The 23,445-nt window shown below is 41.4% G+C and overlaps 1 protein-coding gene across 22 annotated transcripts in view; it reads right to left on the bottom strand.

The window, feature by feature from the left end:
• Nucleotides 1–23,445, bottom strand: part of ppfia2 (PTPRF interacting protein alpha 2) — a 204,784-nt gene that overhangs the window by 5,346 nt on the left and 175,993 nt on the right. For 14 of the 22 annotated variants that reach the window (XR_004569975.1, XR_004569974.1, XM_034226059.1 and 11 more), the window contains 12 exons: nt 23,090–23,177; nt 21,905–21,907; nt 16,916–16,987; nt 14,698–14,779; nt 13,390–13,590; nt 5,004–5,066; nt 3,885–3,917; nt 3,595–3,770; nt 2,535–2,632; nt 2,124–2,299; nt 1,240–1,308; nt 81–237 (listed from right to left, as the gene is read on the bottom strand). Coding sequence is in view for 20 of the 22 variants with exons in the window: in XM_034226059.1 (XP_034081950.1) it covers nt 81–237; nt 1,240–1,308; nt 2,124–2,299; nt 2,535–2,632; nt 3,595–3,770; nt 3,885–3,917; nt 5,004–5,066; nt 13,390–13,590; nt 14,698–14,779; nt 16,916–16,987; nt 21,905–21,907; nt 23,090–23,177 (1,218 nt within the window). In the remaining 2 variants the exon portion in view is untranslated. The remainder of the gene's footprint in view (nt 1–80; nt 238–1,239; nt 1,309–2,123; nt 2,300–2,534; nt 2,633–3,594; nt 3,771–3,884; nt 3,918–5,003; nt 5,067–13,389; nt 13,591–14,697; nt 14,780–16,915; nt 16,988–21,904; nt 21,908–23,089; nt 23,178–23,445) is intronic. The other 8 variants (XM_034226063.1, XM_034226078.1, XM_034226075.1 and 5 more) reach the window with 4 other exon arrangements.

Here is a 23,445-nt window from a genome sequence, read left to right as displayed (position 1 = left end):
CCTGCTCTGTAGCTGCCTCTGAAGCCACATTTAGTGCATTACTGAAATCTGATAGGGTAATGTGAGGTGAGGGCTCTTACCCTCGTGGGGTAACCTCCGGGGGTGACCAGCCGAGGCGGTGAGGCGGAATCCAGCAGGGAGGGTCTCCGCCGAGCCGGGCATCATACTTATACCGTGAACGTCCCGAGGGGGGAACTGCCGCCTCCACGACGGGCCGCGGAAGTCTTTGTCGTCACACTGCAGGACAGATATCAATCATTTAAGATTTCACATCCAAACAGTAAAACATATAAATCAATAGTTCATAAATCATGTAGGGATGCACTTCACTTTCATATTTTTCTCATTTAAAGTGATGATCACGACCTAAACTTTAAGGAAGTCATTACTCTATGTTCATGTTATTATCATTTAACTGCAAAATGTACGGTGCTATAATCACTTTAATGTGGAAAATACTTTTTTTTGATAAATGTCCCAACTTATATTATTTTAAGGTCACGGTACTTAAATGCCATCTATGTCACTTGAAATTGAAATTACTGCTTCAAATTCTTTGCCATGGTTGTGTACTTATTTGTCTTTATTTTTATTATTTCATGTATTTTTTACCTGCTATTCAACTTTTGCTGTAACACTGTACTTTCCCTGCTGTGGGACTAATAAAGGATTTCTAATTCTGATTACATAAGGGGTAAGATGACACATGGTCCCATCTTACAGGACTTATAAAATATAATAAACCATAAATAAAATAAATTATATAAAATAAATCTGAAATAATAATAATACAAAAAGGACATTAAGGGCAACAGCATTGCAATCAAGACATTTTTCTTGTGTGTTAGCTGGCCAATTTTGGAATACTTGGGTCGCAAGTACAGGAGAAGATCAAAATTGCCTACCCATTTTCAATTTAAACCAAATAAAAATGACTTAAAACAAGTGTAGTGGCTTGGAATGTAGAAAAAAGAAACCTCGAAAGCCCTCTAAACATAAATAGCTATATCATAATCACATAATCTATTGATCTGAGACATTTAAGTATGTAGTTTATGCTTTCAGTGTGCTAACAATATCACAGTGTCCTTTAACTGGCCAGGTTTACAGACAGTTACCATGAGACCATAATTAATGAGCTTTGAGATGTATCTTTGACGTGACGCTGAGCTAATTTATGGATTGTAATTGCTGCAAATGTTCTGAATGACTAATAAGCTTTGAGAGTCATGAGCTCACCTCGTCCAGTCTCCTGTCGGTGCCCAGCGCCAGCATGTTGTTGTACTCTCGCTCCAGAATCTGACGTGCCTGTTGAAAAAACCACATCCTAAGACTGGATATTTTTAGCAGAGTGGTGACAGAGGCAGCCGACACATTACGGTATTTCCATTTATATACATTTTTCCAGAGTGTCGACGAGATAAGTCGTGAAGATTCACACGGCAGTGACAGTTGGCAAATCTGCACGTTCTGATTTAGATTGGAGCATCTTTCTGAAGGATAGCAACACACCTCTGCTCTGGACTGAAGCTGCTGACAGATCATGTACTGCCCACATTCAGAGCCTTTAAATCTGGATTGATGATGCCAGAAAAATATGTGTTTATTTTTTTAATAATCAGTGTGAAAAAGCTATGAAGTGAGAATTGCTCACAGTAGGCGTTGGACAAGATGAGATTTTGAATAACACTTAAACATACCAGAATTACTTTCCTTCAGATTTAAGATTTAAAGGACAACATATTTTAATTGTGTCACAGATATTTCATTTGTTGGTGAACATCGTTTCAAGTGAAAATCAAACAATCTTAAATAGGGAAATCATAATGTCACCCTTCACAAATAGAGTATGTTTCTGTAATTTCATTTAAATGTTAACTCTTGCAATGCCTTGTTTACATACTGCTGTAACAAAAACAAAAAATAGGAATAGTCTGTTCTTTCTTACATAATAATACATTCCTGTGTTTTTTAAACCATGCATTATCTTTTAATTTCTCTACCATGTCATTACCAAGTCCTTCATGAGGGTATTAACCACCACCACTTAATCGTGAGAGTTTTTCTTGCTGAAAGACATCAGATTTTCGCATTCATTTGAGTCTTGAGTGTATCTGGAGTACCTGAGTGTTTTGGTTGGGGATCTGGAGCAGCAGAGCCAGGCTGCTGTAGTCGAAGTTGTCGTCCAGGGCGACCAGAGCTCCGTGCACTCCGCTCTCCAGCAGGATGTTGGCGTAGTCCCTCAGACCGATGCTCTGCACCCATCGGATCACCCGCTCATTGCTCCACACCAGCACGTCTGCGCACACACACACACACACACACACACACACACACACACACACACACACACACACACACACACACACACACACACACACACACACACACACACACACACACACACACACACACACACACACACACACACACACACACACACACACACACACACACACACACACCAGCTCTTTCTGTTCAGTTGGAGCATCTCCTTCGTGATGATGATTGGTTTTTAGTTTGGGTTCACTTGCCTCTCATTTCGTGCTGGCTGTACTCCCTGCGTCTCTCAAGTTCCTTCCTATCATAGTTGAGCTTTTTTAGACCCATGATTCCATACTGTAAACTTGTTCTGGTGGCAGAAAATCACACAAAACACACGCTCATGATCAAATCAAATGTTATTCTGTTTGGGAACACACACTCAAAGGATTGTCAGCGGCTCTATGTTGTTGAGAGTAATTTAACTTGTATCTATGAGAACTAAGATGTTTGTTTTTTACAGTTCCATTGAAAAAAACGTCTAATACATCAGAAAAAAGCACAACACATCAGTGTTCATTTAAGGAATTCAACTAACGGCCCGTCTACACTACAGGCGTCAAAAAATGCTTTCAACGCTTCGCCCATTCATTTGAATGGGGTGACGTAGGATATTTTCAAACTTCGCCGAACTGCATTGTGGGTAGCATGGCAAGGCGTTGCAAGCATCGCGAGCGTCTATCGGCGTCAAAAGTTGAACAATGTTCAACTTTTGAGGCTCGATGCTTGCTCGAAGCTGGCGTCAGCCAATCAAATCCCGTTTTTGCAATTCCCGCCAGTACAAGCGCTAGCCAATCAAACCGCGTGCAAGCTGGGAGAGCCAGACCGCAGTTCATTTCCTCATATTCCAAACGAGAAATTACGGTAGCAAATCACCCGGTTCGTTCCGACCATAACTATTTACCGGGATACAAACCGGAGGAGCCAGGCATGGAGGGAGGTGGCAGAGACAGTGGGTGAAACTGGTAGGTTTTTGCCTGTTTGGAGATTTTATATCCAGTTTACTTCGTTTTAACATTGCTATTGCTTTGTATGTCGGGGGCGGGAGATTCATGTGATTGGTTGTTGGTCGCGTTGCTCGCAAAAAATCGCCAAGCTTCAGACACGCCCAGTTTCAAGATTTTTTGATGCCTGTAGTGTAGACGGGCCGTAAGGGTATTAATAACAAAGAAAACCAAAAATATCAGTAGAAAATATGTAATTTTTTTTAGTAGAATTTGGTCAAATTGTTGGGCTTTCTACGAGACCTATGCTTGATTCTCTCGGCTGTACCTGTGGAAGCTGTCCACCATTTTGAGGTGCACCCTCAGGTCCTTCTTGGTGAGGTGGTCCAGCATGCGGGCGTCCACCAGGCACTCCATGAAGTAGCTGCGGTACTGAGGTAGTCCGAGACTGGGCAGCCACTCGTTCCCTATCCACTCATGGTTCATGTCACCATAGGCTAGAGTCTAACGGGAAGGACAGATCAGCACACTCAAACAGATCTTAATTTACTGGATAAATGAACAAAGCTGTAAGATTCAATCTGTTATAAACAATGGACAGATTTAAGTTCCCCTTACCTGTGCCCAGCTTCCCTCTTCAGAGCTTGACTTCTGATTGAAACAAGGAAAATAAAAAGGTTTAATCAAGTACAAATTCTGCACCGGCACACCTAACCCAGTTCATGATAAATAAACAGAAATATGGGACACATACACGATTTATATCTAGATTTGTTTTTGTGACCCCAAAGTTCAGTGTGATTGTTGTGCTTCTACATATAAGAGCAACTCAGATTAAAGATCAAAGTTTCTTCTTACACACCTCTGCTACTTTTTCACAAACCTTGACTAACAGCGAGGTGCTTTCAAGACATGATAAAAGGATTGTGGGAGTCACTGCTGAGCAACTAAACATCTAGATGGCATTGGAATTGGTCTGCAGGGGGACTTTTTCTACCCTCAGATGTAGCATGGTGACAGTTTTATTTAAGTTTGGAAATATAGTAGGTTACAAATGTTTCAAAACTATCTCTCAAAAAATTGTTTAAGACTAACTTTTAGGTCCTGAAGCGATAAGGAAGTAAAAGCACATCAGTTGTGATGTATAAAGCAGTATAACATAGTATTAAGACACATTTCCATTTGTCGAGTCCTGTGAAATTGACACCATTCAGTATTACTGATCAAAATGAATTACCCTAATTTTATAACACATAATGACACATCTACCACATGGCCACAAATACTCAACAGAGCTTAAATCAGTCGGACAATAATGTAGAAATTCAACTGCATCTAGTTTTTATTTATTTATGCATTATTTTTCTTGGATACAAATGGCACATTTTGCCTCCCTGATGTGCAGACAATAGAAGCTAAACGCAATAAGCTGACTGATGATTCATTTCCTTTTTTAATGGAGATGAACTGAGTCAGACTCCAGCACATTGGCTCACACCTTTACTGAGTCATCATCAACAACAAAAGGAACACAAATAAAGTACTTTGTAAATCATTGACAGGCTCCTTTGAATAAATCTAGTTTAAATTAGTGTTGGTAAGAGGTTAACAGATTGGGAAAGGGGTTAAATGACACATGCCTTCTCCGTTAGTTAGCACCCAGGTGAATCCCTCAGAACACAATCCAGACTAACAGAGAAAGTAAGGGTGGCAGTGAAGGACACAAAGCAGACTGACCGTTTTGGAGGGGGCGGCCATGGTCTCCATCTCCTCATGGGTGACCCACACATTGCCTGAGGCCTGCAGGGGGCGGGGCCCGAGAGACAGAGCAGCAGCAGGGGGGGTAGCAGAGGTCCGGCAGGGGGGGCAAGCAGTGTTAAAGAAGAAGAGCAGCACCACTGTAAGCCAACAGTGTTATCAGATCAGATCATTAACTGGCCCCAAACCCGCCAGGGGTCAAAGGGCAAATTAAGAGGACAAGAATACAACACAGCACAGCACGACCTGGTTAACAGCAAACAGTACATTCACAGATAACAGACGGGGGCCATGCACAACAAGGAAGAACACGTCAATTAGTACAATTCACACCAACACAGACATATAAACTAGGGATGCACCGAATATTCGGCCACCGAAAATTATCGGCCGAAAATGGTTAAAAAGGCCCTTTCGGCTTTCGGCCGAAAGGGTTTTAGCACCGAAAAAATATCACCGAATGTCAGAACAGGCTTACGTTGGTAACCTAACGTGTTGTTGTGATGACGTAATAAAGACGCGGCGACCATGCTCACGGCTAGCTCACAGGGGGGGGGGGGGGGGGGGGGGGGGGGGGGGGGGGGGGGGGGGGGGGACATTGACCTTTGTCATCGAGATTGCCCTGAGCCTTTAACAAATCGTATTAAATAATCTGATGACAGACTATAAACAGAATAGCTGAAACTTTAACAAACTAAATAACTCAGTTACCTCTAATCATTAACCCATGTTTGTATCATGTAGTTAACTCCGTGTGTTGCTGCTAGCATATATAACACCTGACGTGGAAACGTTACTCGTGGATGGGGCTACAGAGCTGCTAGAAAGACGGTCGAACCCGGTACATTCCTCCGTCTGCATGCGGTGCACTTTTGCTAAATGTTTAGACAAATTGCTCGTGTTTACATGCTAAACTCTTATTGCACTTATGGTAACAAGTATTCTCCACATCGAGACGGGTAAAGTGTAACCACACCTCGGAGCGCGTTCTCTCCGCCATCTCTGCAGTGTGCTCCGCTGCATGTAGCAGCTGCGTGTGTGTAAACTGCCCCGCCCCCTCGCACACAGACGGGGGAGAGAGATCTCGTCTGATCGAAAATACATCATAGACGCATTTGTTGTCTTTGCATATTAGAAACGAGTTGGCGACACTAAGACTGCGATATAATGTTTTTTAGCAATAATACATGACATATAAATGTACTGTATGCATTCAAAAGTGCTGAATAAATGTTTTATGGACCCATAATAGTGATTATTATTTAAGTTAAGTTTTGCCATAATCATGTCTATTTCCATAATCAGGTAAAAAAAAAAAACAACATTGGTAAAAAATGTATACATTATATATATATATTTCTATTAATCATTTTCGGCCTTTCGGCATTCGGTTTTCGGCCAACTGTTTCCTATTTTCGGTATCGGTTTCGGCCAAGAATTTCCCATTCGGTGCACCCCTAATATAAACCCTATTATACTCATCCCTCTCAAGTTGTATTCTAATAAAGGGTTGGTTTACTCGAATTACAGAAAATACACTTATCCCAAGTTTTAATTTAGGGTTAGAGAATGAATTGAATATCTAAAAGTGCTCAAGAGGTCACATGAAAAAGTTGGCTACTGTACATCTAGGTATCACCCCATAAATTAACCTGTTAAGCCCCGAGCCTGTTTTCCAGGTCTCAGGCTCGAAAATGACATTCCCAGAACAAATCCATACTATCCATTACTATATCTTCACTTCTAAAAGGGGTAAATTAATAATATTTTTTCTAAAAGCAATGATAAACCTGTGAGTTGGATGTAGAAGAGTCAGAATCAATATAGATGTTTTTTATTTTAAAGTAAAATGTGTAAGTAAGTTTATTGTGTCCGTCCAAAAAAAAACAACCATTACTTATAGTGAAAACCACCCTTGAATGGGATAGCAGACTAAAAGCTTTAGGAATCCAAATTATAACATATAATAAGTACCCTCTATCAAGATTGATGCAAAACAAGTGAAATGTGACCTTTTTAAGAGAGATTTAGCACACAAAAAACACTTCTGGGGTCATTTGGGTAGATTTGACCTAACTCTGACCTAACCTTGGTCGATTTTGATGATTGACATCTCTTTTTAACCATAGAGCCAATAGAATCGAGGGGAAGTTCCACATACTGTACACACACACACGTTACCAAATAAGGAGTGAGAGTGACGCGTAGCCATAATACCCAAAACAGGAAGCTGTCATACACTCTGGAAGCTATCATTAGCAGCTAATATGAAAACTCAGTTTTTGACATAAAAATGGAATTATGGATTATCAATACTTTTTTCAAAGTGACACAGAAACATTGGATTAACCTATGGATTAACCTTTTTTTTAAACGTCATACGTCAAACGCGTCATATTACGTCACATGGGGGAGCAACTTTCTCGGACTCCTTCTCTGCCCAATCCGCGGTAGTAGTTTGTAGTTGGTTTGAGCGGTTGTGATTTAGTGATCTGGTATTTTTTCGGTAATTTTACATTGCATTTCACCATTTGTAATCATGGTGAGCTCTGTCAGGACATCAAGTCCACAGTTTCCCTAACAGGAAAAGGACCAGAGCTAGCTTTCGTTCCTGGGTGCGTTGTGCGAGGTGCATCCACCTCCCTGCAGCACATACTCTCCACAGCTGAGGCCTATCAAACAAAACGTTTATCAGGAAACCGTATTACATCTCTCTCCCCCCCTTCGCTCCTCTCTCTCTCCCCCATTTGTTCCTCTCTCTCTCCCCCCCCCTTCATGTCCCCTCTGGTACACAGCACCTTAAGACGTAGTGTGAAGTTGCATTAGGTAACGCGAGATACGGCTGATACTTGCTCATTAGTTTCTGTTATGGATCAGTATCAACAGTCCTGCCAGTAACGTTACTATATTATCAATATTACTTTAGTTATAGCCTGATATATGATAGCTAACTTTACAATGTTGTGATGTGACCGACGTTAGCTGACATTAACTGTAGCTAACGCCGGTCACTCATCAAGACAGCTGCCCTGTTCTCCACTGGTTCTCCTCACACCACAGCTCAATTTCTCTCCGATGGCCGTTATTTCTTCTAATCTTTGGCTGCTCCTGGTCTCTTGGCCGCCTAGCAGGCTCATAATTATAAGTTTGTGGTCCGTCATATGCATACGAATATACATTTTCAACCTCTTCTGTGTCAAAACTAGCATTGTGAACCATGTTTATTAATAGAACCGTCCTTAGGGCAGCAGAGCGGAAATGGTGGAAATCCAAACACCGTGACGACCTCCTAACCTATCAGGCTCTCCTCTCCTCTTTCTCTGCTTCGATCTCTCAGGCAAAAAGCACTTTCTTTCAAGATAAGATCCAATCTTCCTATTCCAATCCTAAAAAACTATTTTCCATCTTCTCCACCCTCTTGGACCCTCCAAAAGCTCCTCCCCCCTCCTCACTTCTGTCAAGCGACTTTGTTACCCACTTTGAAAAAAAGGTTGATGATATTCGCTCTTCTTTTTCTGACTCACCTATACTCACCGCTGGGTCACCAGACCCCCCTTCCACCAACACACTAACCTCCTTTTTCCCTCTCTCTCCAAGTGAGGTTCTTACCCTCATTACCTCTGCCCGCCCTACCACCTGTCCTCTGGACCCTATCCCTTCAAACCTCCTTCAGACTATCGCTCCAGATATTCTACCGTTTCTCACCCATCTCATCAACACTTCTCTAACTTCTGGTCACTTTCCAAACAGTCTCAAGGAGGCAAGAGTAAACCCTCTCCTAAAGAAACCCACTCTCAACCCGTCTGATGTTATAAACTACAGGCCTGTCTCTCTCCTCCCGTTCCTGTCTAAATCACTTGAACGCGCTGTCTTTAAACAACTCTCCTGTTATCTCAATCAGAACAACCTTCTGGATCCGCACCAGTCTGGTTTCAAGGCAGGTCACTCCACAGAAACTGCTCTCATTGCTGTCACGGAGGAACTGCACACTGCCAAAACTGCATCCCTCTCCTCTGTCATCATCCTGTTGGACCTGTCTGCTGCATTCGACACGGTGAATCATCAGATCCTCCTTCGCACTCTCCAAAAACATGGAGTTTCAGGCACTGCTCTTTCCCTCCTAACCTCATACCTGAAAGACCGTACCTACAGGGTGACTTGGAGAGGGTCTGAGTCCGACCCTTGTCAATTAACTACAGGGGTCCCTCAGGGCTCTGTTCTTGGTCCCCTCCTCTTCTCCCTGTACACAAAATCGCTCGGATCAGTCATTAGCCCGCATGGTTTTTTCTTACCACTGCTACGCTGATGACACCCAATTAATTCTGTCCTTTCCCCGCTCAGAGACCCAGGTCGTCGCACGCATCTCTGCTTGTCTAGCTGACATCTCTCAGTGGATGTCTGCTCACCACCTCAAGCTCAACCTTGACAAGACTGAGCTGCTCTACCTCCCGGGAAAAGATTGTCCCACTCTTGACCTAACAATCAACATCGGCACCTCAGTTGTTTCCCCGACTCAGACTGCAAGGAATCTGGGTGTGACCCTAGATAACAACCTGTCCTTCACTGCAAACATCGCTGCTACAACCCGTTGCTGCAGATACACGCTTTACAACATCAGGAAGATACGTCCCCAGCTGACACAGAAAGCGACTCAGGTTCTGGTCCAGGCTCTCGTCACCTCACGCCTAGACTACTGCAACTCCCTCCTGGCTGGTCTACCTGCATGTGCCATCCGACCTCTGCAGCTCATCCAGAATGCAGCGGCTCGTCTGGTCTTCAACCTTCCTAAATTTTCCCACACCACTCCGCTCCTCCGCTCCCTTCACTGGCTTCCGGTAACTGCTAGAATCCACTTCAAGACACTGGTACTTGCTTACCATGCTGTGAATGGATCTGGCCCTTCGTACATCCAGGACATGGTTAAACCGTACACCCCAGCGCGTGCACTACGCTCTGCATCAGCCAAACGACGCGCTGCGCCCTCGCTGCGAGGGGGACCCAAGTTCCCATCGGCAAAAACACGTGGGTTTGTTGTCCTGGCTCCAAGATGGTGGAATGAGCTCCCCATTGACATCAGGACGGCAGATAGCTTGCACATCTTCCGGCGCAAACTGAAAACTCATCTCTTTCGACTCCACTTCGAGCGTTAGAACTATTAACGAAGCACTTTTATACTAATAAAGGACTGGCTTACCTAAAGCCAGTTGAGTAGCACTTGAAATGTTTGGCTCTATGAAACCTGATGTACTTATATGATTCTGTTTTCTTCAAGGTTGTGTCTTCCTGGTCGAATGTACTTATTGTAAGTCGCTTTGGACAAAAGCGTCAGCTAAATGCAATGTAATGTAATATTAATACGTTAGACCGGCCGCTCTCCCCCATGTGACGTCACACGAGGGTGGTCTTTTTTTATGCGGAAGTAAAAATGTCTTACAAAAACGATGCCAGATGTCACGTAGTGTATATTTATGTATATCTATTTTTTCAATCTAGTGTATACATCATTTTCCTACACATTTATTCACTGGGGTGTCTAACCAGCAAGTTGCTCTTTAAGTGAGAATGACACATTCATAGTTTATTAAATTTTAAGAAGGCCTGAGACACAGTTTCGTGAAAAAAGCCCATTAAGCCCCGTAGCCCCTGCCGGCGGGGGTTATGGGGCTTAACAGGAACACATCATAGGGTAGAGACAAACATGTTTTGCCAGTTTGCTTCACATCATTTATTAATTTTGGATTGAAAAAAAGAGATGTGGGCCAGTAAATGCCCCAAAACATGTATATTTATTTTTGTCATTAAAGCTTACAATGTCTTTAATACACGTATTTATAAATCAATTATGTTCCCCTTATTTCCTGATATTCTTTCGCTAATTACTAAAGCAATCTAACTGGGCCTTATGTTAGAATTTTTTTTACATAACATGCAGTTAGTAGTTTAATTGGGGACTATTTCTTCAGTAGAAAACAGTTGACAGTGGCTCCTATTTTATTGAATTGGAGGAAGATAATAAAAAATCAGCATGGCTGCCTATACGAAACACTAAAAGAATCTGAGATGATGTTTTTTTGTGATTTGTGTGAACCAACCCTTTATTCTGTGCAGTCACAGTCAGGCACTCTGCATGTTTGAGGGGGATCCAGTTGCAATAGCATAAGTAAAGTGACCAATTCTTTCCCCTCCATCAACTTCCTGCTGGGCATACACGTCACAGCATATTTACAGGGTCAATCAACCCCCTCTTTAGAGTGTTGGGGGTTTAACAGGACGGTCACAGTAGGGGGGGTTTGTGATTGGACGCGTGGTGTTGCATGCTCCGTAATGAAAGTTTCATGAGGTGTGGAAGTGGAGCTAAGTGGTATGGGTGAGGAAGAGGGGGGAGTATAAAAGAGTTTAGCTTGTATTATTTCCCAACAGGAGAAGACAAAGAGTGCAGGAGCTCATAAGTTACAGCATGCATAGAGTGTTGTGTAGAGACTAAACACACACACTTTAATGAATACTCTCAGCTGGATTTATTCAGCAGTGCACAACCTGTCATGTCCTTATGATGCATGGTGTGAGTACCCTCAGTAGAGAGTGCATTAGTCCTTGCTCTGCAGTGTAAACAGTCACTATCATAAGGAGCAGCATCTTCCTTAGAGACCGCATGCAATTACCATGACAACAGGGAGCTATGGAAGCGACTATGGTGTAGAAATACTGGAGTTAAATCACAGCACACTGTTACACAAACAGGGCCATCGCTGACTCCCACTGTAATATTCATTTGTTTTTCACAAAGACTCTAGAATTTAAAATGCACCGGGTGTAATGACAACGGCTCTGTTTGCTAATTATTTGTCGCGCGCCAACGCACATGTCACTCATGTCTGGAGGCATTGTGCATGTTAGCAGAAAGGACTATTAGTCATACAAACATTTGTCAGAGCTGATCTGGAGGCAGAGATGATGTCATTTATTTTTAAACAAGGCTAAATGTGATTATTCGCTGACAAATTGATGGTTCTGTTCAATATGAAGCTGGACCGAGAAGCCCGTTAGCTTAGCATTAAGGCTGGAAACAGGGTAACAGCTTATCTGGCTCTGTCCGAATGTTACAATATCTACTGACCAGTATGAGAGAATATTTTAATCCGATCTCTTTGTGTCTTGAGTTTCTCAGCGTTTCTGAGAAACTGATAAGATACAGACATATGCTTTTCGTTAAGTCGCATATACTCCTGCCTGTAATGTGAGAAGGACACAGGTCAAGAGGTCATCTGATTTCCTGTGGGTGAGAAGTTTGGCACAACGGGTCTTTGTTCCGATGTCTGGTAATGGTTGGGGGAGAGGCGGGAATATAGGTCCCTCCTCTCTTCTCTGCAATGGATCTGTGTTTCTGTTGTCCTTTGTCCTCAGAGTTGATTTGGTTGCTTTACATGAAAGTGTGGATTTGCCTTGTGAACTCTCCGGCTGTATTATACTCTTAATAAATATCGACGTTTGACTAAGACGGTCCAGCTTCCATCATTTCCTTTGCATTGCTTCACAGAAGTTTTCATCACAACCAGCACCTCTAAAGATCACTAATTTAGACATTAATAACCAAGTGTAAAACCAAACTAATTTTTTTTAATATATTCTATGTCATATGACCCAGTGACTCTAAATCAACATAGCATTATATTACTACACACCTCTTATTGGATTTAGTCCACCTTCTTTTTTTACATGAATTTTTCTGTGAAAGAGTCAGCAGTTTTATTATTAAAATGGCTCATTTATTTCAAAAGCTTGCATGTATTGTGACCTCAGGACTCAAATCAATGCACCATTGTATCATTTTAGTGGGGTACACATCTATGTTATTGTTATTTAATGCTACATCTATTTTATACGAATATTTGAAAAAAAAATGCAGCGGTTTTATAGAAAAGTCTTGCCTTTTTTCAAAATGTTTCACATCATGTGACCCGGAATGAATGCAGTATTATTTTATGGAAAAGTAGGACAAAACTATATACATTTGATTTGAGTTCCATTCTATTTTAAAGAAAATTCTGCCAAAGGATCTTGTTTTCTTTCAACAGCTTCTCTGTCATGTCAAACCAATGCATAATGTAACTTTTACACTGGATAAGTAGGACACATTTCACTTGATTGGATTTAAGTGCTTTTAATATTTTCTATAATTATTTGAATGTAAATTCTGAAGTGTCTTGGATGTGAACTTCACTGCAGTTTGTCTGCCCCTGTTTTCCAGTCTTTCGCACAATTATGAGATGACATCCTCCTCCTGATCAGCTCCGTCTACAACAAATTATTGTACAACTAATATTCCAGTCTGCGTCCATGTCTCCATGTTTTCTGTCCAACTCACGGTTCTGGAGGTGGGCGGGGCCGAGGGGCTGGTGAGGGAGACCATCTCCTGGATGGCCAGGCGCAGCTTGAGGCGGTGCAGCGGGTTACTGATCCCGATCTCCCTCTGGATCTCCGTGTCAGACAGCGCCGACATGATGGCTCCGCTCTTCACGTTGGCTCGACACGCCGCCACGTACCAGGCCGGCATCCCCAACCACAGCTTTACTCCGAGAGAGATGAGATGGAGGATGAGTTTGACGCATTGAGTTTATCCATCTTAAATATTCATCCTATATTACTGTGCCCTGGAACTATTAGATTTAAATCATCCACCAACATATGAATCAATGTAGCAAATATAGTTCCTCATAGTCAACATGCAGTTTGCAGGATGTTCCATAATGCTAAGAATACGTTATGTATCATTAAGATAAGAGGTATTTGATCCCCATTTGGGAAATGTTTGCTTTGCAGCAGCATAAAAAACAACAAAACAAGGCATTGCACATAAGTAAAGAGTAGAAATTAACAATACTATAGTTTAAACATCTCAATATAGAACTATAGCAGCATTCAAAAGTAGAAAATATACAAATCTATAAACTCTGACAATAAAAAGCACATCTCCTTTTTTAACAGTGGCACAATATTTGTATTTTTAGCTAATTATCAGCCCCACTAATCCAATTTAACTCCATCAATAACTGCAACATTAGGGATTGGTGGAGTCATCAATGGACTGCTAGCTGTAAATCATCCACTGAACATCAGGGGGCAGTGAAGTTTCTATACATTCCCTTTTGGACTATGTATTCCCATGTGTTCAGTTTATCCAAATATATCAGGGGAGTTGAGTTAACTGCAATGATTCATCGTGAATTGTGAAGGTGTTGTTTTGATTTGTGAACATTTTAATGGGGTTAGACCTTTATACGATTAGTCACAATAGATCTAGGCAAAAGCTACAGTGTAGTTTAGGGAATGCAAATCTGAAATTCCAGGCTCTTCCAACAATGCAAAAATAAATATATATAATACATAAAACAAAAGAAATAGTGCAAGAAGAAACAGAAATAGAAACTAAAGAGGGCAAGAGAATGTTGAAAGTGACCACTGTGCAAGACAATGCAGAAATAAGTAAACTATACACAAACAAAATAAAAACTGATTATAAAATTAAAATCTAATCAGTGGAATGAAATCAAGTCAAGCTTGAGAGTAAGCAAAGTAAACATTTTGTTTCTTTACATGCACCTTTAGTATATTGCAGTTAAGTATATTTGCAATGGTTTATTAAAAATCAACCATTTGCATTTATAAATCTTACCTCCAGCCAGGCTACAACTGTGGGACCGTCCCATTGGGCGAAAGGTAAACCCTTTCTCCTGGCCTCCTCCAATAGCTCGTGTCTGGGGGCGGGGACAGAGGAGTGCTTATATGAAGGCATTACTTTTACATAATAATAAACACACATATTCTCACTATGATACAACTTCAACTCTCACTCCTGCACACACTGCTTTCACAAATCCCTGCAGTCACAGAATCGTGCGTGTGTGTGTATATAATACATGAGAGGAGAGTACTCAAACATTTCATCTCCTAGTCCAGCCTGTACACTAAGACTGTTGAAAAGGGCAACTCTTTATCATTAATTTCTGTGCTTCCTGGGCAGACATGCACACAACTGTAGCCACACACACACACACACACACACACACACACACACACACAACACACACACACACACACACACACACACACACACCCACACACCACACACAACACACACACACACACACACACACACACACACACACACACACACCACACACACACACACACACGTTGTATTACTGAACATATTCACTGACTGCATTTAATTCTAAAATCCTGAATCCTGATGTTGACCTTTGTCCCTGTCATACACTACATCTTAAAAAAACTGCTAGTAGTAAATGTGCACAAGGGTTGTTTTGTTTTGAATGAAGCAACTAATCTATTTAATAGATTGTAATTATAATAGCTAGACTTAAGCTCATAAGCAAAATTACAAGTGATTGTTTTTGCTGTGAATAGCACTGCCACATTGTTACTTTTAGGCACTTTTTTCCTGACCACTGCTATAAGGGTAATTACATTTAATGGATTTTACATCCTTGGCAAAATAACAGTTTTAATGTTCTCTGAGTGCAAATACAACCGATTCATACAGCTGTAAGGCACAGTGCTATAGTGAATCTTTTTCAAGTAACTTTTCTCTGCATTGTCTGGTATTGTTTAGCAGGTGTTGAAAGTGTAACCTTAGAGTAACCTCATTGCTTGATCTCAGATATACACATAGTAAACAAGTCTCTTCAATCAAGTGTATTTCCACAGGCCCTGAAAACTGCAATAATTAAACCGCTCCTAAACAAGCATAACCTAGACAAAACCATAATGAATAATTACAAACAAATATTATTATCAAACCTTCCCTTTTTAAGCACATTTTTTTGAAAAGCAGTTTTTCAACAGTTGAGTAATTTTCATGTTTCTAACTGACGGTTTTGATGTGTTTCAGTCGGGCTTTCGACCTAACAACTGAGACTTCACTTGTTAAGGTCTTAAATGACATTCATTTGAACACAGACAGTGGCAGAATATCAGTGTTAGTATTATTAGATCTCAGCGCTGCCTTTGATACTGTTGACCACAACATATTGTTAGACCGTCTTGAAAACTGGGTGGGAGTTTCAGCAACAGCTCTAAACTGGTTTAGCTCCTACTTGAAGGACAGAACATTGTCTCAATAGGCAATTTCAAATCAACCCTGATAAATATGTCATGCGGGGTTCCTCAAGGCTCCATCTTAGGACCTTTGCTTTTTAATATTTATATGCTACCTCTGGCTGAAATTATTAAAAAGAGCGAACTAAGCTATCACATCTATGCAGACGACACCCAGATTTATTTTTAAATTACACCGGGAGACTATTCTCCGATTAGAACACTGAGCAAGTGCATTGAGCACATCACTGACGACGACTCAGAACTTTCTCCAATTAAACAAACAAAAAACTGAGATCATTATTTTTGGAGCAAAGAAGGACTGATTAAAAGTAATCACAGAGCTTCAGTCTGCAGACTACAAAGTAACTCACAAAGCAAGAAATCTGGGTGTAGTGATGGACTCAGACCTGAATTTTAACAGTCACATTACAACAGTTATTAGGTCTGCATACTACCACCTGAAGAATATATCAAGGATTAAAAAACTAATGTCGCAACAGGATTTAGAAAAACTTGTCCATGCTTTTATTTTCAGTAGACTCGACTACTGCAATAGTGTATTCACAGGGCTCACTAAAAAATCTATCAGAAAGCTGCAGCTGATTCAGAACGCTGCTGCTCCAGTCTCACTGACACTAGAAAAGTGGATCACATCACTCCGGTTCTGAGATCATTACACTGGCTTCCAGTCTGCCAAAGAATTGATTTTAAAATACTACTGCTAGTTTTTAAATCACTAAATGGCTTAGGACCGAGGTATATAGACGACCTACTCCATCACTATGAAGCATCCAGGAGTCTCAGGTCTTCTGGGTTGGGTCTGCTCTCTGTTCCGAGAATAACCACTAAACATGGAAAAGCAGCTTTTAGTTATTATGCCCCAACAATTTGGAACAAACTGCCTAAATCATGCACATCCGCCGAAACACTTCCTATTTTTAAATCCCGACTAAAAACGCACCTATTTGCCACTGCTTTTAATTGAGCTGCCCATACTCACACTACAGTATGCCATTTCAGTCATGTATTCTGTACCTGCTGTGTTTATTTATTTAATTTATTTCATTACCTTTGCTTATTATGCCTGTTTTTAAATGAATTTTTAATAATGTATTTGTGCTGTATTTGTTCTTAAATGTCGTTTGCTTTTAATCTGTAAAGCACTTTGACTCGCCACTTGCTGAAAAGTGCTATATAAATAAAATTGCCTTGCCTTGAGGGCTGAGCTGCGTTTTGTGTTCCCTCACTTGGCGCTGCAGACTCAGATTGATGTCAATTGCAACGTATCGACAAAAAGCATTGAATAGATGCTCTTGGTCTGCCATGCACAGAGAGATTTGTATTGTGTTCAATCCTCCCACACTCTGCCAGACACTGAGGACTTATAAACAAAAAATGCCTGACAAGCATGGGACCAGGAAACACACTCATACTCACACCCACACAGTGGCGGTTCTACAGGGTGGCAGCTGCCACCTCAGAAAAATGCCTTGCCACCCCAGTTGGCAGCTTTGTTTTAAAAAAAAAGTTGTGGCTCATCGGACATTTATGAGAGAAAATCTCTAATGTCCGAGTGCAAGTGAATGCAGCACAAGACGCGAGCCTTGTAACCCCTCCCCCGGCCCTGGAACGAGCGTGGAAATATGATTGGCGGCGATTTCATTTGAACGGGGGATAGCGCAAAACGAGAAGCATTTCGGATCCAAGTAGACGGAAGGAATGAGGTATTTGCGGTCAGTGGCGGCGCCAGGGTATGGCTGGGGTAGGCTACAGCCATACCAAGAAATGGCTTAGCCCCACCTTGAACAATGATGTTAAGGTAAGCAAAATAAAGTCCGCCAACTCGCGCAGAGTAAAATGCACAGACAGCAGTTAGTAAGATTGATTTCAGTAGCCACTGGTCTGGAAATACAGAAGACTAGAAACGGTTTTGAAAACTTTTGTCAGGTAGTGATCGTGTTCTCAATAGCACATCTTTGATAATGTCTTCTGGCCAATCAGAATCACGATAACGGCGTGGTGTTGTTGCAGGAAGTCCTGATACATCGATACATCATTACGTGTTGATAGAAATCAACACGTAATGAAATAAGACCCCACGGTTTGATGATTGATAGGTGTGTGGGCTGTCTTTCATTTTGACACACAGAACAATGGGGGCTATCCACCCTTATCCACAATGTAAAGTAATTCACAGCCTCTTCCCTCTTCTCTCTGTGAGGAGCAGCAGGTGCAGCTTTCAGAACAAAGTAACAAAAAATGAAATACCATTCATTTTTTTAAATATGTCGTGTAGTAATATATTTATTTATTTTTCTTCTCAAGAGAGTACCAGAATGTGTATTTTATGTTAGTATTTCAAAAGATCTCCTGGGGAGAATCCCCCCAGACCCCCCTGCAGGGGTTGGGTTTTCAGCATGTCAACTCTTTCACCTGTGGGGAAATTGCAGGATTGGCTCCAGGTCGCCCTTTTTATTTACTACAAGACAAATGTGCCTTTTTATTTCATACAGTTCAATTTGGATTGAGACAGGGAAATAATCTAAACCTCACGCGTGGCGTTTCACTGTCAAGGGGAGCGTGTATGTAATTACATTGCAAATACTGACTTGAGCCCCACCACTGTATGGGTTAGCCCTACCATAGATTACCCAACACAAATACTCTGGAGCCGCCACCGTTTGCGGTCTACAATGATAGAGAAGAGCCTGTCAAGTTTGGCTGTACTCAGCATTGAATCAAAACGCACCATAGCTTTAAATCGTTTGTGAGGCGTTTTGCTGATCAAGATGGTAATCGCCACATTCAGCTGTTATAGGCATGCCAACTTGATGCTCTGCTCACGGATGAGTCGATGAGAATAATAAACTGTTAAGATGATGACCTTACGTGTGTATAATATTTTTCTTCTTTGTGGGGGTCTGCCCCCAAAAAACAGTTTCAAATCCTGAGAAAGTCAAATAAGACGATGTGTAAAACTTCACTGCCCAGCCAAAAGAAAGTAACCACTTTGATTTAACTAGGCGAGTAGGTAAGGACTTTCCACTGGATAATAACTGCAGCGATGTTTATGTTTTAGCTGAATACACGTTTTTTAACCCTAACTGATGCAGTTAGTCACTTCTTTAATGTTTGTTCTTTCTGATGTAAAGTCAAGGTTGTAACTGTTTGCAATGAAGTTGAGGGGCGCTGAACTGTTCCTGTGAATCTTTTGATTTATGATAGTAATTACTTGTCTTTCAAATTTGAAGGAGGATGAGCAAGCATCTTGAGGAACATTCATCATTATCTCCTCCAAAAAATATAGTTTATTTAATAATAACACTGAATATGTGAATCATAACAGTGATTGACAGCTGATAGGAATCATATGATTGTTAATAGTATCATATTCATACAGACACTAGGGGTGTAACGGTTCACAAACATTTCGGTTCGGTACGTACCTCGGTTTTTTGGTCACGGTTCGGTTCGGTACGTTTTCGGTACAGCAGAATTTTTTTTCACAGAACAAAACATATATATATATATTTTTTATTATTATTAAACTGTGAATAATGTATTCACTCAAATAAATACAAAATATAATAAAATAAACATTAAGGTGCAGCATTTCGATGAACTGAAATAATCTGTATTTGAACTTTACTGTAGGCTACTAGTACTCACAAAACATAAACTATTAGTTTTGGGTTTTTAATTATTATTAAACTGTGAATATTCACTCAAATAAATACAAAATATAATAAAATAAACATTAAGGTGCAGCTTTTCGATGAACTGAAATAATCTGTATTTGAACTGTACTGTACTGCACCTAAGCAGCCAGTTTGACATTATGACTTGCTTGTCATTGTATTTTCATGTTTTTTTAAAGAAAAATGAACTTGTCCACATTGCTTGCTGAAAGGGCAGATCTGCTGGCACTAACAATGTCTCCTGCTGTGGAGAACACCCTCTCGCTAGGGACAGAGGTAGCAGATACAGCCAGGTAGCGCTTTGCTAACATTGCAACATAAGGATAGTTGGCGTTTGTAATAGCTTTGGCTCGGTCAGATCTTTTTGCGAGTGGTGGAGGCTTACATGCTAGCGGGAGTTGGGTTTGCACTTCAGTCTTTTTTCTTTTGGTACTGGTGATATTCACGTTCGGGTGATGCCTTTTCAAGAGTGTGCAAGTTTGATGTATTGCCAGCCGCGTAACTAATTTTAGTTGAACAATGCCGACAAACAGCTTTGGTTCGGTCCACCTGTCTTTGTCCTTCATCCTTGTACGTAACTGCGAAACCAAAATGTTCCCAAACCGGAGACTTCAATGATGCTGGAGGATTTTCGAGCTCAACTTTATCTGCGTTCGCCATTAATTTTCGATAGTTCCTCAAATTACTGACTACATTTGAACGCATCCCTCTGACCAGCTCTCATAGTATGCCTCTCATCCAATGAAATGACTTGGTCGCTCTATGACGCGTTGAACCCAATGTGAGCAAATTACTCTGAATGCTGCGACGCAGCACCTGAGATTACTTCCAAAAAGTTGTTCACGTTCTCAATTTTTTACGTTTAACGTTATATTCGTTCGGTACACTTCGGTACACACCTGTACCGAACCGAAGGGCCCGTACCGAATAATTTCGGTACGGGTACGTGTACCGTTACACCCCTAACAGACACACATCGATGAGACAGTTAATGAATGTACTTATTGCAGCAGTCTGCATAGATTGGTACCCCTGGTATTGTTCAGTTAAAATTCATTCAATGATGTCTGCCACCTTATATTTATATGTAAGGCTTTACTGATGTGCCACAATAATGTCACCTAATGTTATTGAGTTAAAATATTAATATTGTGGCTTTACAAGTTAACATTGATTGATATGACTGCGATTAAATCAGCATATACTTCTGCCAGGGGATGCCACCCCTGAAATTCTCCTGCCACCCTCTTGCCACCCCATGAATATTTTTCTAGATCCGCCCCTGCACCCACAGACCAAAAAACGAAATCTTATTGTATTTAGTGAACACATTTCATAACAACATCTCTTCAACACATTCCCTGAGCGTGTTGTTGAAGAATGGAAAGAGTAGACTCAGTAATAACCATGATACATGTAGCACTCTGAGCGTTGAAGGCCTCAGTACAGTGAAAAGGCTCTTAAACACAGCATACATGTCATACAGAGGAAATGTGTTGGTCCAAAACACAACCAGGTACATTCACTGTCTTATCTATGCAGCACATGGGGAGATAGCTCATGTTTTATGTTCAGGTCAGGTCTAATGCATGGAGAAATACATCCACTGAACATAGCTGGGGAAAGGGAAGTAAGGAAACAGTTATGACAAATCATACAAACAAAATTTGACATTCCCATAACCAGATATTACAGCTGGTTATTTCACACGGATAGATAGAGACACATATACAGGAGAGGAAGACATTCCGGGTGTAAAAATTGCACCACAGTTTAAGCGGCGGCACATTCTCTGTCCAGCCATGGATGCAGCTGCCATTGAACTGTAAAAAGGGGGGAAGAAACGTCTTCAGATGGTAAACGAAAAAACGGAAAAGAAAGAACGCAATGGCGTCGTTAACAGCCATGAAGGATAGATAGATACACAGATAGAAAAGAGACGTCAGCTTTGGCACTGGTCTTTTCGGGAGATGGCAGACAGACAGGAAGAGATGGCAGACAGGGCAAAATGGCTGAGACAATGTTTCATATCCAGGAGGTCAGTTATACATCCTCACAACTTACCCGCTTTGTTAGAGTCAGAGGATGATGAGAGGGAGAGGAGGGGTAAGAGAAGAGAGAATCAGAGAGCAAAGAAGGGAGAGAAAGAGGGAGAGCGACGGGGAGACAAAAGTACACACATGTTAATGAGTCAATAGGCATCGAAAGATACGGCTCTACACAAAATCACGTGCGTTCACACACCCCCCCCACACACACACACACACACACACACACAGATCTCACAATGGAGGACATTTGTTTACAGGAGCATCTGTAAACCGGTCAAATAATTTAAAAAAAGTCGTCTTCTACAATGCTGTCGTGACCACATCTCGTGCAGCAGAGGAAATGAGAAAATGCACTGAAACACAGCAAGACCCCCTCCACGGCCTTACATTCAGATGCTCAGATACATTCAGGTCACCTCTTTGAAGATAAATAAGAGTAGAAAACACACAATGAGAAACCACAGCGGTATTGATCGATCAAGATGCTGAAATGGAAGTATAGTGCAGGCAGCTCAATGGCATGCAGTGTGGAGGAGGCGCCAAGATGCAAGGTGGTGGTGCGGCCTTAATCCCGGAAACACTGCTATGGAGAGGTCAGTGCCGTGGAGGAAAAACAACACATTTGTCAACGTACAACACACAATACTCTCTATTGACTACATGGGAGGCAAAGTTAATCGTCATGACAACTCAATGTGCACTTCGAGCAAATGACATTCATCATTTGACACGGGGGCATGGCAAATGTGCACACACACATACACACACTCCTGCTGAAAGATTTGCAAAAGGGGTTTCCTCCTTCTGCAGGGCAGCCCACGCCTGATGTGTGAGTGTAATCTATGGGCGAGGCTTCTATAGCTCCCAAAGTATCTGTGTGAGATTAATAGTGTTTTCAGACTGGATCAATAGTCTGATATGGCGTCTGAATACAACGAGGCCGATCTGTGCTCCTGGAGTCTGATCCGGCTCCTGCTTTCTATCGATCCTCCCTCAGAGGGGGTGATGTTATTGCATAGCTGTGTTTTCAGAGAGAGAAAACTGGAGGTAAACACAGGAGTAAAGGGAGATAGCCTCTGTCTGTGTCAAAGGTCACATCGGATACAAAGCTTCTCTTAAATGTGACCATGAACTTAATATTTGTAGCTGTGTATCTGAAGACTCTGCTAAGGAACGTGGTTCTGAGGACAAAGCTTACTTCTTTTTTAACCTGCGGTCCTTCTCAGCCTGAGTGCCCAGCTTCCCCACGCCCATCTCCTGGCCCGAGTCTGGGTCCATCATGGTGGCTGAGAGAAGAGGAGAAACACCGGATATCAGTTAATACTGAAACCTATACTATATAATATGAAAAAAATGTTGTGATTATATTTGCCTATGATTACAATAATAAGTTATAGTGTCCCCTCAATTTCTTATCAGGTTTTGATACATTTTTGCAGGCTTCAACAAGTTAAATTAAAGATATAGAATAAAATGAAGCCGCTATTTGTATTTTGCGGTCAGTATGAATGCAAGTCCTGAATCATTGACACATTTAAAAATGTCAATAGTTTT

Source organism: Gymnodraco acuticeps, unplaced genomic scaffold, assembly GCF_902827175.1.
Source record: "Gymnodraco acuticeps unplaced genomic scaffold, fGymAcu1.1, whole genome shotgun sequence".
NCBI classification, from domain to species: Eukaryota; Metazoa; Chordata; class Actinopteri; order Perciformes; family Bathydraconidae; genus Gymnodraco; species Gymnodraco acuticeps.
Note: the sequence above shows the minus strand (reverse complement) of the source record. Positions and strands in the feature narration are given on the sequence as shown.